The sequence below is a fragment of the Sinocyclocheilus grahami genome, unplaced genomic scaffold (assembly GCF_001515645.1).
Source record: "Sinocyclocheilus grahami isolate Dianchi unplaced genomic scaffold, SAMN03320097.WGS_v1.1 scaffold954.1, whole genome shotgun sequence".
NCBI lineage: Eukaryota > Metazoa > Chordata > Actinopteri > Cypriniformes > Cyprinidae > Sinocyclocheilus > Sinocyclocheilus grahami.
The window spans coordinates 195803-213411 of record NW_015506133.1 but is presented as its reverse complement, the minus strand read 5'-3'; the positions used below and the strand labels follow the sequence as shown (position 1 = coordinate 213411).

The 17609-nt window shown below is 39.8% G+C and overlaps 1 protein-coding gene across 1 annotated transcript in view; it reads left to right on the top strand.

Moving 5' to 3' along the window:
* Positions 1-8868, top strand: part of LOC107564665 (sodium-dependent dopamine transporter-like) — a 37686-nt gene extending 28818 nt beyond the window's left edge. Inside the window, exons 10-15 of the mRNA XM_016249800.1 lie at positions 1756-1884; positions 1986-2085; positions 6676-6776; positions 6871-7038; positions 7845-7916; positions 8161-8868. Coding sequence (XP_016105286.1) covers positions 1756-1884; positions 1986-2085; positions 6676-6776; positions 6871-7038; positions 7845-7916; positions 8161-8184 — 594 coding nt within the window. The 3' untranslated portion in view covers positions 8185-8868. The remainder of the gene's footprint in view (positions 1-1755; positions 1885-1985; positions 2086-6675; positions 6777-6870; positions 7039-7844; positions 7917-8160) is intronic.
* The last annotated feature ends 8741 nt before the right edge of the window (positions 8869-17609 follow it).

Sequence of the window (17609 nt, the reverse complement as noted above, 5' to 3'; positions counted from 1 at the left end):
TTCCGCTCCCTATAGGCGATCGGAACAACTTTTTGTCAGCTTCGGTAACCGCACCAAGGGGTTTCCGGTTACGAAGCAAAGACTCTCTAGATGGATAGTAGACGCCATCTCGCTAGCATACTCTTCCTTGGCCTCCAATGCCCCATTGGAGTATGGGCCCACTCGGCTAGAGGCATCGCCTCATCGTGGGCATGGTCCAGTGGTGTGTCCATTGCGGATATTTGTGAGGTGGCCGGCTGGGCCTCGCCTTCCACATTTGCAAGGTTTTATAACCTGGAAATCCCGGCCTTACAGGCCAGGATCCTTTCGCTTGAAATGGCACGTGCTGCGTAAACAGACATGACAGAGAGCCCTTGGCCGTGCTGCGCCCAAGTTCTCTGGTATTGTTCACCTGTTAACTCTCGACCCCTGGGTGTCGAAGTTACGGGTATACTCTGGAACGAATAACCAGGCCGGGTGTGACCTAGAAAGCTCAGCCCGCTTAGCCTTGGGTTATTGTTGACTTCTCTTTAAGCATTGGTTGCTTATGGAAGTTATACCTTTAGTCGTTCCACTACATTAGCACAGCGTGATTGGACTGTTCCCATATACGTCTTAAGCGAGACGCAGTACGAATGAAGTATCGAAAGGGAACTTACTCGGTTACTAACGTAACCTCAGTTCCCTGAGATACGGGAATGAGTACTACGTTGCTAGCCGTGCTATGTAGCTGCACGACTCAGTCGTCGCTTCAGTCGAAGTAAACCTGAGAATCCTGTGGCGAGTGCCCGCTTATATAGCCAGATGCCCCACCCATTCTGGTGGGCTTTGGCGGGATTCGTCGCCATAGGCTCATGCCGCTCCGCTGCCGCGCCATTGGTTCGTTTTTAAAGCCCTGCATGAACCAATGGCCGTGCAGTTTCACTGCGTGAATGAAAAAGGCTTTTTCCCCATATGCGTCTTAAGCAAGACGCAGTACTCGTTCCCGTATCTCAGGGAACCGAGGTTACGTTAGTAACCAAGTACGTTATTCACTGTAAGTATACGTTCTTTTTCACTTCCAAAAACGGTATACTGCTGTAACATTACATGTAATGTCCAATACAGTTTTTCACCGTATATAGTAGGGGAACTTACCGTTAACCATTTAACAGGTCTTTAATGTAGCATTTTTACAGTCTTTTACCGTTAAAATCATGGGCATTTTTTACAGTTTACATATTTATTTCTAACCAAACAACATCAGCACAACATCAATATTACTCTTAAAAGTTTTCAAACAAAATAAAGTCATTTTACTTGCTTTTTAATTTGCTTTTACTTGCAGATTAAAAAAGTGATCAGTTTTTCATGATGCAATGGTTCGTCAATAGGTGACATATCCATGTTTATCAACAAAATTCAGCCCAAAGTGTGTGAGATATATTTGACAAAAGTTTTTGACACTAATATAACTAAGTATTTTTTGGCGCCTAATGGTGCTCCATACATTCTGGGTCCAAAATGACCTGAACACAAAACATTGTTTGTTTGTTTGTTCATTCATTCATTCAAATGGTTATATCTCCTAAAAATATTTTAACAGTTATATCATTCAAAGGTTTGTTCCCTTGCTAAAAACTAATCTTTTTTTTTTTTTTTTTATGTATGTATGCATCTCTTCCGGGTCAAAATGGACCCGTGTGGGTTTATGAGGGTCAGTGCTGTAAATGATGCCTGGAAGCTCAGTCCTGATGAACGCCAGTGCTGTAACTGCATCTGAACGCTGTTTTTCAGATGGGAGGGATGGAGTCTGTGATCACGGGACTCATCGACGAATTCAAGTTCCTGCACAAACATCGTGAGCTCTTCACGCTCTTCATCGTGGTCTCCACGTTCCTCATCTCTCTCATCTGTGTCACGAACGTACGTGAGACACAAGCGCTCCTCTAATGAGCTTCCATCTGATTATGAAGAGTGTCTCGTGTGGGGTCTTGATCCGTTCTCGTCTCTCTGTCTCTCTGCAGGGGGGCATCTATGTGTTCACGCTGTTGGACCACTTCGCCGCCGGGACATCGATTCTGTTTGGAGTGCTGATTGAGGCCGTCGGCATCGCCTGGTTCTACGGTGAGGAGGAGTGCTGCTCCTGCATGTGCAGTGAAGCTGATGTGGCATTAGGAGCTGATGGTCTATCAGACGGCTGTGCTCCGGGGCCGCTGGCACTCATTAGGCTCCCAGAACTTGGATATCAGCCGAGGAACGCTCTTCACACAAACACCTATCAATCTGGCATTCGATTCTAACTCCAGATTGCCCATTTTGATCTAGTTTTGATCTAGCAAAGAAAATGTTTCTTATTTTCATTTAGTTTAATTTGATGTGCTAAAATAACTCAAACTAAAATTGAAAAAAAAAAATAATAATAATAATAATACAAACTGAAAAACTAACTTTAAAAAACAATGACTTGTAAAAACAACAAAACATATTTAAATATTTATTTCTAACAAAACAACATCAGTATTACTCTGAAAAGTTTGAAAACAAAATAAAATAAATTTTACTTGCGTTTTAATTTACTTTTACTTGCAGATGAAAAAAGTGATCAGTTTTTCATGCTGCAATGGTTCGTCAATAGGTGACATATCCATGTTTATCAACAAAATTCAGCCCAAAAGTGTGTGAGACATGGGGAAAAGGCAAAACATATTTGACAAAAGTTTTTGACACTAATATAACAAAATAAAATAACTAGTGCTGTCAAAAGATTAATCGCGATTAATCGCATCCAAAATAAAAGTTTTTGTTTACATAATATAGATGTGTGTATACTGTGCATATTTATTATGTATATTCGGTTAGAAATTCTCCTCAAATGTTTCCGTGTGATTCACGCATTGACTTTCTCCTGGAAAAGCCATATCTTTGCCTTCGGTGATCTGGTATGCGGTCGCAGGGATGTGAACTTTGCAAACAGACCCGAGGCAGCGAGCAATTCCTGGAGACCTGATCTTCAGCGTGACTCGGTGAGCTCAGGACCGTCAGAGCGTTTGACCTGTGCGGGTCACAGGCTGCGAGCAGTCGTCGCTTCAGTCGAAGTAAACCTGAGAATCCTGTGGCGAGTGCCCGCTTATATAGCCAGATGCCCCACCCATTCTGGTGGGCTTTGGCGGGATTCGTCGCCATAGGCTCATGCCGCTCCGCTGCCGCGCCATTGGTTCGTTTTTAAAGCCCTGCATGAACCAATGGCCGTGCAGTTTCACTGCGTGAATGAAAAAGGCTTTTTCCCCATATGCGTCTTAAGCAAGACGCAGTACTCGTTCCCGTATCTCAGGGAACCGAGGTTACGTTAGTAACCAAGTACGTTATTCACTGTAAGTATACGTTCTTTTTCACTTCCAAAAACGGTATACTGCTGTAACATTACATGTAATGTCCAATACAGTTTTTCACCGTATATAGTAGGGGAACTTACCGTTAACCATTTAACAGGTCTTTAATGTAGCATTTTTACAGTCTTTTACCGTTAAAATCATGGGCATTTTTTACAGTTTACATATTTATTTCTAACCAAACAACATCAGCACAACATCAATATTACTCTTAAAAGTTTTCAAACAAAATAAAGTCATTTTACTTGCTTTTTAATTTGCTTTTACTTGCAGATTAAAAAAGTGATCAGTTTTTCATGATGCAATGGTTCGTCAATAGGTGACATATCCATGTTTATCAACAAAATTCAGCCCAAAGTGTGTGAGATATATTTGACAAAAGTTTTTGACACTAATATAACTAAGTATTTTTTGGCGCCTAATGGTGCTCCATACATTCTGGGTCCAAAATGACCTGAACACAAAACATTGTTTGTTTGTTTGTTCATTCATTCATTCAAATGGTTATATCTCCTAAAAATATTTTAACAGTTATATCATTCAAAGGTTTGTTCCCTTGCTAAAAACTAATCTTTTTTTTTTTTTTTTTATGTATGTATGCATCTCTTCCGGGTCAAAATGGACCCGTGTGGGTTTATGAGGGTCAGTGCTGTAAATGATGCCTGGAAGCTCAGTCCTGATGAACGCCAGTGCTGTAACTGCATCTGAACGCTGTTTTTCAGATGGGAGGGATGGAGTCTGTGATCACGGGACTCATCGACGAATTCAAGTTCCTGCACAAACATCGTGAGCTCTTCACGCTCTTCATCGTGGTCTCCACGTTCCTCATCTCTCTCATCTGTGTCACGAACGTACGTGAGACACAAGCGCTCCTCTAATGAGCTTCCATCTGATTATGAAGAGTGTCTCGTGTGGGGTCTTGATCCGTTCTCGTCTCTCTGTCTCTCTGCAGGGGGGCATCTATGTGTTCACGCTGTTGGACCACTTCGCCGCCGGGACATCGATTCTGTTTGGAGTGCTGATTGAGGCCGTCGGCATCGCCTGGTTCTACGGTGAGGAGGAGTGCTGCTCCTGCATGTGCAGTGAAGCTGATGTGGCATTAGGAGCTGATGGTCTATCAGACGGCTGTGCTCCGGGGCCGCTGGCACTCATTAGGCTCCCAGAACTTGGATATCAGCCGAGGAACGCTCTTCACACAAACACCTATCAATCTGGCATTCGATTCTAACTCCAGATTGCCCATTTTGATCTAGTTTTGATCTAGCAAAGAAAATGTTTCTTATTTTCATTTAGTTTAATTTGATGTGCTAAAATAACTCAAACTAAAATTGAAAAAAAAAAATAATAATAATAATAATACAAACTGAAAAACTAACTTTAAAAAACAATGACTTGTAAAAACAACAAAACATATTTAAATATTTATTTCTAACAAAACAACATCAGTATTACTCTGAAAAGTTTGAAAACAAAATAAAATAAATTTTACTTGCGTTTTAATTTACTTTTACTTGCAGATGAAAAAAGTGATCAGTTTTTCATGCTGCAATGGTTCGTCAATAGGTGACATATCCATGTTTATCAACAAAATTCAGCCCAAAAGTGTGTGAGACATGGGGAAAAGGCAAAACATATTTGACAAAAGTTTTTGACACTAATATAACAAAATAAAATAACTAGTGCTGTCAAAAGATTAATCGCGATTAATCGCATCCAAAATAAAAGTTTTTGTTTACATAATATAGATGTGTGTATACTGTGCATATTTATTATGTATATTCGGTTAGAAATTCTCCTCAAATGTTTCCGTGTGATTCACGCATTGACTTTCTCCTGGAAAAGCCATATCTTTGCCTTCGGTGATCTGGTATGCGGTCGCAGGGATGTGAACTTTGCAAACAGACCCGAGGCAGCGAGCAATTCCTGGAGACCTGATCTTCAGCGTGACTCGGTGAGCTCAGGACCGTCAGAGCGTTTGACCTGTGCGGGTCACAGGCTGCGAGACACACGGGCCCCGGGCCCCGCTGGCCTTTCTGGAGGCTGCTTTACCTGCGCCTTTGGCCCTGAGCTCTGCTCTCGCTGTCTGCTGCGATCAAACGTCAAGCCTCGATCAAACCCTGCGGCCACACACTCACTGAGATCTGCTCTACAGGGCATTTGCTTCCAAGGATTCTGTTTTTTTCATCAAAACTCAAAGTGATATTGCTTCATGTGGAGCATGGCTTAATGCTGTCACTTTGTCAGTATTGCCATATTCACATGTTAAAATATGTTGTTTGGTCAAGTGCGTTTAAGAAGAAGGGACTGCAGGGGGAAGCTGTGATATTTATTGTTTTACTACTACAAATCCATATGCCAGTTTTGATATACCGTGATAAATATTTATACTGGCCACTACAGTTCAAAAATTTTTTTTTTTTTAAATAAATTAACACTTCTATTCATCAAGGATGCATTACATTTATAAAAAGTGACATTTATAATGTTGCAAAAATATTTCTATTTCAAATAGATGCTGTTCTTTTGAACTTTCTATTCATCTGTGAATCCTGAAAAAATAATTTGTATCACCGTTTCCACAAAAATATTGTGCAGCACGACTGTGTTCAACATTGATAATAATCAGAAATGTTTCTTGAGCAGCATATTATACTGATTTCTGAAGATCATGTGACACTGAAGACTGGAGGAATAATGCTGAAAATACAGCTGCGCATCACAGAAATACATTACAGTTTAATATACAGTATATTTAAATTGAAATCCATTATTTTAAATTATAATGATATTTCACATTTTTACTGTTTTTACTGTATTTTTTATTAAATAAATGCAGCCTTGATGAGCAGAAGAGACTTCTTTCTAAAACATTTAAACAGTCTCTGAGACACTGAACTAGACTTCTGAGAAAGGACAGCTCAGACATCACAAGATTCCAAAGTGTTACAGTTGTTGTTACAGTGGTTGAACAATTGTAACACTTGAAAAATTAGTTATATGAATCCATTATAGCGCCTGTTGCTTTTTAAATATTTGAAATTGGTTAAACGCATCGGCTGATATGTAGAATATATCTTCAATCAAAGATTTTGATGAAAAACAAATGTAATTTTAAACAGTCAGTTTCCAATTTAGTAAAACATTTTATAATTCATACCTGCTATTATAGTCCATCCTCACAGCTGCAATAACATCTTTGATTTTTGTGGTATCAATTCACCAACAACATCAATACATAGCATTCAGAGTTTGGATTCTTTGAAGAGCAGAAGACAAATAAGTGGCTCTGCATTTTCTTGATGCTGACCAGCATGTGTGTGTTCAGGTGTGGATCGCTTCAGCGATGATATCCAGGAGATGATCGGACAGAGACCCGGCCTCTACTGGAGACTGTGCTGGAAGTTTGTCAGTCCGTGTTTCCTCCTGGTGCGTTCACAGTCTCTCGGTCCAACACAACTCACATATCACCAATCATTCAGATACCATTAACCTGTGCCTGTTTCCTCTCCCCTGCACTCAGTTCATGGTTGTTGTGAGTTTCGCGACGTTCAATCCTCCGAAGTACGGCTCGTATTATTTCCCCACGTGGGCGACGATGCTGGGCTGGTGTTTGTCCATCTCCTCCATGATCATGGTGCCGCTCTACGCCATCTACAAGTTCTGCTCTCTGCCCGGAAGCTTCTGTGACGTGAGTATTTCATATTCATCAATATGCAAAACAATTTATCAAGATGAATTAAGTCAAGCCACATGAACTTCTATAGCGCTTTATACAAACGCTGTTTTGAAGCAGCTTCACAGTAATAAAGCAGCTTTAAGCAGCTCCACAGAAGACAATAGAGTCATTATTCAGATCAATTCAGTTCAAATTGCATTCTCATCCAATAGTGTCAGTGCCGTTGAATCAATAATATTACTGAACAACAATATTGCATTGCATTGGACTAAAACTTACTGACTTTGCTCACACATGGTATAAAAAAAAACATTATTTGTGGATAATTTTGCCAATCTTCACTCAAAAACTGAGGTGCATAAGCTCAGATCAATGATAAATAACATAATGAGAGATTTACAAGCAATTTTGGTCACACTTTATTTTAAGGTCCAGTTCTTACTATCGACTATGACTTTTGCCTCAACAAACTCCTAAATTGCTGCTTATTAATAGTCAATAAGGTATTAGGTATGGGGTTTAAGCATTAAGGGGTCTAAAATATGGTCACGCAGAATCAGGCATTAATATGTGCTTTATAAGTACTAATAAACAGCCAGTGTGCTACAGTAGTCAATTGCAGTGAGAATTTTTCCTTAAAATAAAGTGTTTCCGCATCATTTTTTGACCAGGAAGACCACATTTCAGCACAGCACAAGGGTTAAACATTCATCACTGCACAGAAATCATACTGCATGCATGATGGCTTTGGTTATAGTGATGTCCCTGCGTTTGTCTGGTGGTTTCTGTGTGAATGTGCTGCTGGATTATCTCGGCAGAAACTGGCGTACGCCATCACTCCTGAGACTGAGCATCACCTGGTGGAGCGTGGAGAGGTGCGACAGTTCACGGTGAGCATCATGGGTGCTTTCATGTGTACGGCCGAACAAGGAAGATTACATAAATTTAATGGGTGAACTTTCAATTATGCTAAACGTGACATTTTACTGCACCGTTATCACAGTCGATCCTCGGCGCAGATATGGTGTGATTGTTCTGGCTTCACTGATGTTGAAGTCTTCAGTGATTTATTCAGTGATTATTTTCGGCTTGTGTTGTGAAGAGCGCTGTATGAATATGACTTGTTTCTCACAGCTTCATCACTGGCTGGTGGTTTGAGGTGATGATGATGAAGATGATGATGATGGCACACGAGGACTGGAGCGCCGACAGAAGCGTATTACTAGTTGTTTCTTTCTTGCATAATCGAACATGTGGCTGTTTCGTGACTTGGATCACAGTGTGTCAGTATCAGTTTTACTCTCAGTATACGATGACTGTTATGATGGCTGATGTTGTCCTCACTGACTGTTTGTTTGTTTCTTTATTATATATCTTCTGTTTGTGGTCAGAGTTCAACGGAGCCTTATTGATAAATGTGGTTGACGTGTCAAAAGACATCTTTAGCAACACTAATGTTTAGAGACGTGTAAATAGTGCTATTGCAAAAAATATATAAATCTATCCTCTCTGTGTTTGAGAAGTGCCAATGCATTTATGACTGAACAAGTTCAATTGATCACAACACAACTCTTTCATTGTCATGCTTTCAGTATCGATCATATGATGCATAAGAGATATCCTCATCCAAGACTTTAGGTCGGACGAAGGTTAAACCGTTGGTCACTACATGTTTGCAGAGCTGCAGAAAATCAATCTGTAGGAAACAGCATGCAGTGGTTATTTTGTTTGCCAACATCTCCGCATTTAATCCATGCAGCGGTTAACCTTCCAAACCAATAAAACACAGCAGCATTTATAGGATTTCTGTCGCACTGAATGTTGTCATCTACAGCTGTATTACTGGACTATCAGAGATTTATTTACATGAAAGGTTATTATGAATATTTCAAGTCTTTACATTTAATGATTTCAGTGCCTGCTGAAATTTGTCAACTACTGAAATGTCAATAAAAAGTGTTTATGAAATAAAAATGAATTTGATTGTTTTTTAAATAACAGTAATGCACTTTGCATGTTGTTGGGGTCAATATTTGTGTAAGAGAAGAGCTGGTTTTAATGGTGTGGTCATATTACAATATCTCAAAACAAGAGGCAATGATGTGGATAAAACCAGTGTCCAGTTTCTAAAACTAATTCATCTTAGGATATTTTATTCTACTGCATAAACAGTCCATAAACAGTCTGTAATCTGTAAAAAATAAAGACCTCAAGCACATTGGTCTCCTAATCTATATGTCGTATGTTGTGAAACATTATAACAAATTCAGAACCTGTTCTGCCAACAGTGTCTGTGTGAATGACCACAGCAAATCATTTCAATCAGTCTGTAAAAACGTGCAAACGTTACCAGGTTTACCAGCGTTTCATGGTCATGACAGGAGCTGAAAGGAAAACTGTCTTGCCCCACATACTTCTATTAAAAGATCATTACTTTCAACATGGTTTTTGCTTGTTTCTGTTCATGGCAATCAACAGCATGTCACAGATGCTGTCAATATTGTTTAACTTGTATTGAATCCAGAATATTGTCAATACTGTTCACAAAGTTCAAATTAAACTTTTTTTTTCTCCATATTAAAGGAATAGTTCACCCAAAAAGGAAAATATGCTGTGAATGTGTTCACCCTCAGGTCATCCCAGATCAGGATGAGTTTGTTTCTTCATCAGATCTAGAGAAATGTAGCACTGCATCAGTGTCTCAGCAATGGATTCTCTGCAGTGAATGGGTGCCGTCAGAATGAGAGTCCAAACAGCTGATAAAAACATCACAATAATCCACAGCACTCCAGTCCATCAGTTAACATCTGGAGAAGACAAAAGCTGAGACAAACCCATCATTAAGACGTTTTTAACTAAAATACGAGTCCATAATCCATAATAACTCTTCCTCCAGTGAAAAAGTACATCTCATGTTGTCTCTCACAACAAAATCCAGCCACATATGTGTTTAGAGCTGTTTAAACGCTGCTTGATCTGTGCAGATTTCTCTCCTGATTCACACCAGACAAGTGCTATTATGTAGCATATATTTGTAACAAGGAGTTGAATTTGAAGCTTTAGCTATATGGAGTTTGCACAAGACTAGATAATGATCAGTGATATCCTCGCTCTGCTGCAGAATTTTAAACGCCATAAACATCAATTCCATGTGACAGTATTAAATCTAGAGTATGATTTCTACAGTGAGTAGGTCCTGAGACGTGTTGTATAACCCCAATAGAGTTCAGAATGTCTATGAATGCTGATCCCAATGCATCTTTTTCATTATCAACATAGATATTAAAATCACCAACAATTAAAACTTTATCTGCATCCAGCACTAACTCGGATATAAAATCAGCACATTCTTTAATAAAGTCTGTATGTGCCCTGGTGGCCTGTATACACTAGCCAGTACAAACATCACAGGGGATTTATCATTAACACTGGTTTCTCTGGATAATGTTATATGAAGCACCATTACTTCAAACGAGTTATACTTGAAGCCCGCCCTCTGAGAAATACTGAAGATGTTGCTATAAACTGCAGCAACACCTCCCCCTTTGCCTTTCAGACGTGACTCATGTTTATAACAGTAATCTTGGGGGATAGACTCGTTTAAAATAATGTAATCATCAGGTTTTAGCCAGGTTTCTGTCAAACAGAGCACATCTAGGTTATGATCAGCGATCATATCATTTACAAAAAGTGCTTTCGTTGAAAGGGATCTAATATTCAGTAAGACAAGCTTTATCATTTGTTTATCCGTATTACGTCTGTTTTTTATTTGTTGAACATCAGTTACATTTTTACCCATAAATCGGTTTGGTTAGAGAACATTTTGATCTGCACATGCTTTGACAGTAAGTGTTCTTGCTCATGATTGTGTTACACAGCACTCTTTATTTCCAGGTAAGTCATCAACATCACCAGAAAGACCAGTTGTGATCAGCAGCAATGCTCCAGCAGATAAACCAGCACCAAACCAGCTCTAACCAGCATAAACCTGCCTGTCCTCACATGGAAACTAAGCCGGTCTTTTCAGCAGATATCATGCTGCACAGCAATTCACTCAGATACACCTGTATCTGTTTAGAAAAATTACCACTTAAACATTCATACATTTAATTCGGTTGATACGTCATTAAGTTTTCACTCAAATTATTATGCTGATATAATCTGCCTCCGCTTGCAACACAGGCCCACACATCTCAGTCTTTTTCCTCCCGCTACTAATAACCCCTTTTTCCTTTTCAGTGGCCTCCAGCTCCCATAGCAGGCACTAGCGTGAGGCTGCCTCCGCTCGCATCACAGACCAACAAATCGCTTTCTTTTCCTTAATTTATTTATTTTCTCATACGCTTCTGTGTTTCCCATCTCAGGCCCAAGAGGCCGATATTAAGCGTGAGGCTGCCTCCCCCAACAATTGCGGTCCCTGCTCCTCTCCCTCACAGCTCTCTACTTCATTTAAAATCACAATATTCTCTTTTACAGCAACTTCATTGCCCGTCCCACCGAATGCTGTTGCCTCGGAGCCACCTGCAGTGAGCACAGACCCCTCATCTAAGGCCGTCACTAACGATTAATTGGGTAACAGAGTTGTCGGTTTATTATTCTGATGATTAATCGGATAATTACAATTTATATTTATGGTAGAAAAATAGGCCTAATTAAAAAATAGCCTTTAAAAATTACCTGAAATATATACATAATAGCAATGAGGCCATAATACTTGGTCCAAATAAAGTATCAAAAGCAAGTAACCATTTGGTTCTGTTGAACAAATCTTAACATAATGTATTATAACTTTACCTTTCCATCTTACATTCGGAGATGCTTACCCATTCGATGCCGTGAGTATTGAGCTCCCATCGGATGTCGGCAAGAGCTAGACAACCTTACCTTTTCCATTCTACGGTCAGCGAGGCTTACCCGTTCGATGCTGTGTGCACCCGCCGAACGCTGTCCGAACCCTCTCAGCTAGCCTCACGTCTTCCCCCCCGCCTGGCGAGGCTTACCCATTCAATGTTCTGAGACTGATACCTCATCGGATGCTGCGAGAGCCCTCCCAGTCGGGTTTTTCTTTACTCTCTCCCCGCCTGGCGAGGCTTACCCGTCTGATGCAGTGAGTGTTTATTATTCTGATGATTAATCGGATAATTACAATTTATATTTATGGTAGAAAAATAGGCCTAATTAAAAAATAGCCTTTAAAAATTACCTGAAATATATACATAATAGCAATGAGGCCATAATACTTGGTCCAAATAAAGTATCAAAAGCAAGTAACCATTTGGTTCTGTTGAACAAATCTTAACATAATGTATTATAACTTTACCTTTCCATCTTACATTCGGAGATGCTTACCCATTCGATGCCGTGAGTATTGAGCTCCCATCGGATGTCGGCAAGAGCTAGACAACCTTACCTTTTCCATTCTACGGTCAGCGAGGCTTACCCGTTCGATGCTGTGTGCACCCGCCGAACGCTGTCCGAACCCTCTCAGCTAGCCTCACGTCTTCCCCCCCGCCTGGCGAGGCTTACCCATTCAATGTTCTGAGACTGATACCTCATCGGATGCTGCGAGAGCCCTCCCAGTCGGGTTTTTCTTTACTCTCTCCCCGCCTGGCGAGGCTTACCCGTCTGATGCAGTGAGTCTTGATCTCCCGTCAGATGTCGGCGAGAGTACTCCCGGTTGGGCTACTATACTTGCCGCCCGCAAGCGAGACTTATCCGTCCGATGCCGTGAGTCTTGATCTCCCATCGGATGTCACAAGTGTCCTCCTTGCCGGATGGCCCAAAGCCTTTTTATCTGCCAAACCGAGAGGACCCACACGTCCGTCGTCCTGAGCCTTGATCTCCAGTCAGAGGCTTCATGGGCCCTCTCGGTCAGCCATTTTGCCCTCTGCCCACTGATTAGCAGGGGCCTGTCAGCCAGTAGGGCCCGTACGCCAACACCGCGAGCTGTTCCAGTCGAGGCAACTCGGGCCCTCCTGGTAGGGCTATACAATCACGCTGCTCCTCCCCCATCGGCCGGTAGGCCTCACCTGTTCCAACGCTGTGAGCTCCCGTTGAGCATCGGCTCGAGCCCTCCCGACCAGGTGCCCCAAACCACGTAGTCCAATACCAGCAGCCGGTAGGGCCTACCCTTCCAATGCACAAGTCGCCCTCACCTGAGTGCGTAGGCTCTTCCCGCTTGCCAACCAGGCGACTTCTCAAAACATCAGCCCCCGCCAGTTCTCAGTGCTTATTTTGGGGGGGTTCTTATTCTGGCGGCTGTCCTTTGCTCAATTGCTTTTTTGGGGGGTACTCTAGGTTCGGGCCATTCCCATGCTCGGAGCCCTCGGAACCATACTTCAGCTAATTTTATGTAAGCATGAACTCGTGAAGATATTGTTAAATGCAGGTGCTTAGTGAATAAGACACATTTTTGAGCATTTGGGCTGGAGTAGCTGTACTGTTAAACTACTGTAGAAAATGAACAAGCTGTTTCACGGTAGGCAAACTCATGCACATCAAGTCATTCTCCTTCTCAGAACCGAGACAATGAGTCCGTACTCTGATTGCTGATTGTTGATAATCCATTTTTCTGGCTGGCATATTTTCTGAGACGTTTTGGCAGTCAATAAACCATCAGATGGAAAGGTCGGATAAATACATAACAAATCATCCAGCACTTAATAAAGGAAAAGTAGAGGCCTCTGTGAACTTATAGGTAAATTATTGTTTTGGCCTTTCTGGAGATGACTTGTGTGTTCCTGAATCCTGCTTGTTGATTATGTGCGAGGGCCTCAATCTGAGGAAGATTTCCCAGCGCAAACACACACCTGAGGACAGATGGGCAAATCGGATCGCTTCAGAGCTGTCAAACAGGCAAAGCATCATATTAGGCAAATAAATGAGCTGATTTAGACGTGCAAATGACACACTAACCGTCATTGATTGAAGCTGATCAGCAGCTGCTGACGCTTAGCAGACAAATTGGCAGAAATGTGGCCATCTGGAGCACATCAACAGCAGAGCATCGCACCTGCTGAACTCAGGACAGTACGGCTGAAGAAGTGTTTTTATAAATACTTACAGCATTTCAACTTTAGTAATTAAAAAACATTATAATTTCAAATTATGACTTGAAAATGAGTAGTCAGTGAGGGACTGAGGGTTTGTTTACCTGAAGATCATTTTCATATTTTCAACATCTTCTGAAATGATGATCTTATCAGTCTGATTTGTGTCATTTGATCAAATAGCATAAATGTTTTAGAGAAAAACAAACCAACTAACATCACAAAACATCCCTAAATTAATCAGATCCATTCATAATACTAATGCACCACTGATTTAGATAAAGAGATTAATTCAATTCAAAACTTACTAAAAAAATGATATATGAACTCAGTAATATTTTAGTTTATATTTGCAAAATCTTCTTAGGCTGTTAAATTCATTTAAACAACTTTGTATGATGCAAATGACATATTTGTTCCCAACGATATTTACAACAACCTGTCGGGTTATTTATGAATTAATAACGATATTGATGAATTAGGGGTTTGTTAGTGAATGAAGACTCACACTCACAAACACACACCCCTAAAACTCAGAGTTTATCACTTTATAATCCAGTTAATCTGTGATTTTTTTACATTTTTTTATTTATCATATTCAAGTGAGAACACCACCATGATCTGGCAACATGTTCTTCATAAGCATATGCTGTAAAAAATTAAATAAATAAAAAATAGTACCTTTTTGTCTAAAATGGTTCCAGTTCCAATACATTAATTAATAATAATAATAAAAGGAACTGACACTTTACAAATACTGGAAAAATTGTGAAAATATATTTACTTCTATATATTGTCATATAAGTAATTTTATAGCACTCCATGAATTAAGTTATAAATGTCAAATCTCATTTTCCACCCACCATGTTGCCAAAAATCCAAAACCTTTTTAATATATTTTCAGAACATTGTTCAAGATTGTATTTTTTCACAGACATTTTCATATATCAAATGTGTACAAACAATGGTGAGATCATATTTGTTCAGTTTTATGTAAACCCAAACAATATCTCTTGTCTTCATTGCTATATATGTATGAAAATATATTGAAATATATTGAATATATTATAAAATATAAGCACTATATGGAAATGTATTATTTAATCAGTATATTTCCAGATATTTGGTATGGCAGCAATGGCAATATCGGCTCAAACTAAGTGGAGAAATTATTTCAAATTCACCTCCATGTTCAATTATGTGCTATAGTGTGACAACTAACTGAATTGAATTACATTTTAAGTTGATATTGTAATTTTGTCCAGTATGTTAAGACATGCACGAATGACCGTCTTACTCTGGGGAACATATACAGTTATGCTTTCCTGATCTGTGCACGATCTGTGAAATTGTGTTTGTGTCATTTGAATTAATTGTCTTCTTCGCTGGTAAATCCAGTGACCGATATAAAAGTACATCTGCAGAAGGTTTGTGTTAGAGGAATCATAAGAGATGATTGTGAGTGGTATAGTATGGAGAGCAGTTGTGTGCTGCAGTGTCTCTGGGATAGTGTCGTCTCAGCCCTCGTGTTGTCAAAGAGCTCCAATTATCAAGCACTTTGGGCTACACAAGGACACGGTGTAAACGCAGCCATCACTACAGCCAATAAACAACAGCAATTACCCGTAATTTCATGTCATGTTGCAGCGGTTGAATCTAAAAGCATATTTGCAAAGGACAAAAACAAGAGCAAAGCCCCTGCATCTGTTCCTCTCACTCATAAACACACACAGCTTCACATTAGCACACATTACTCTTAAATGGCAAACTGACCACATATTGTATGTTGCTTTGTACTCTCATTTGATGCTTATTACGTCCTTTTGAATCCTCGTGTTAAAAACCAGCAGCGCAAGTTTATTTTCATAAGTATTTGAACCGTTTGAGCAGCACATTCAGACTGATTTATGAATCTGTCCTAATATAATGCAGCTTCACAAAAAGGCTGTTATTGAAGAATGGAGCCATTCAAAACCAGACAGGACTGAAGATCAGATTCAGATGAAAAGATGCTCTTTAGTTTATGTGTTACACTGAGTTGCTCTATTCCTCAGCCTATCCCTGTAGCTTGACAGAGTGCGCCACCGTGTGGTCAATGATGATACTGCTGTGCTTTGTTCACTCAAGTTTTAAATCACAATGTTCTAAAAATCAGCGTTAAGACATTATGTAGACAATGATTATAAAAATCTGAAAGATGTTATTAAATACTTCTTCATAAATGCAGAAAATAAGCCAATATATGAAGATGCAGCCTCAAGGGAAGACAGTAGAGCGAAGTGAGCACTAGAGAGGTGTCTATGTTCCCCTACAGACCTGTTAGCAAAAACACTCTGTTCAGATTAGCTGTACAGATCATTAGGACAAATGGGTCACATGTAGTTTCATTTTAAATGACTTAAGCATCATTTCTCTTTGTGCAGCACTGATTGGAGTCCCAGCTGATCCACTAACTAACCAACTAACTTAATAAAATGAGTTACATTCCCTGTGTTCATGGATCAGAGGAAAGCCGTGGTCAAAAACAAAAGCACCAAAATGAGGCACTTTTCTTACAAGAAGCATTAAAACCATGTTGTCGATTGCCTTGCGATTTTCCAACTTTAGTGTCTGAAGCCACTGAACCACAGTCTTTTCTGACTGTCGAGCTAAAAGCGTATGCAGGTTGTTTTTCTTTCTGGCCAGAAGCACGAGACATGAAGGATCTTCTGACTAATACAACAACACAGACCAAGGTTTGTTTCTATTGTTTTTGGTGCAGTTTAATAACATCATTGTATCCTTTCCACACAGCTTCACTGAACTCATCTACTGCACTGTCATGAATCAATACCTCTGTACTTGAACTTCAGTTTTCAGCTGTAAACTGCCGTATAATGCATGTGTAGGTATGTTTTTGGAGTAATACAGGCACATTTGTCCACAGAGCCTGGGCTGATGTAACATCTCTGTGATCTAAGGTTTGTGTCTGACAAAATCCTTAGATGAATCAAAACTTAAAAGTGATTAGATGATTTTTGTGAAATTCTGTGCAGTCCGGATCAATACCTTGGGATAAGTTTGAAAAAGTAGCGCAGTAGTGTTTTTTTTTTCTTTTCTTTTCTTTTTTTCTGGCACAACTGAAGCTCCAGATTCAAGCTGATCTTTATCCTGCTGCTTCACACTTTCACCAAGCGCTTGACTCTGATGTTGTGGTTGTGAGATGACTCGCCAGGTATAATGACAAACGTTATAGGATACTTAACAGGGCTGCGTTTCCCAAAAGCATCGTAAGCTTAAGCAGTACTTGAAAATCTTCGAAGATCTACGAGTGCTCTGGAGTAATAGTAAATCTGTAAATCGTAAAGTTATGAGGTCAAATTGCACCTAAAATTTACACCTCTTCAATGTGACTTTCATTTGCTTTTACTTATTTTTTTATTCGTTTTTTTTTTATTCGTTAAACATAATTCAATATAGAAATAATAATGAATGAAGAAATGCAATACAAATTACATGACTGAACATGAATAAATTAAGGAATGAAAAAGTATA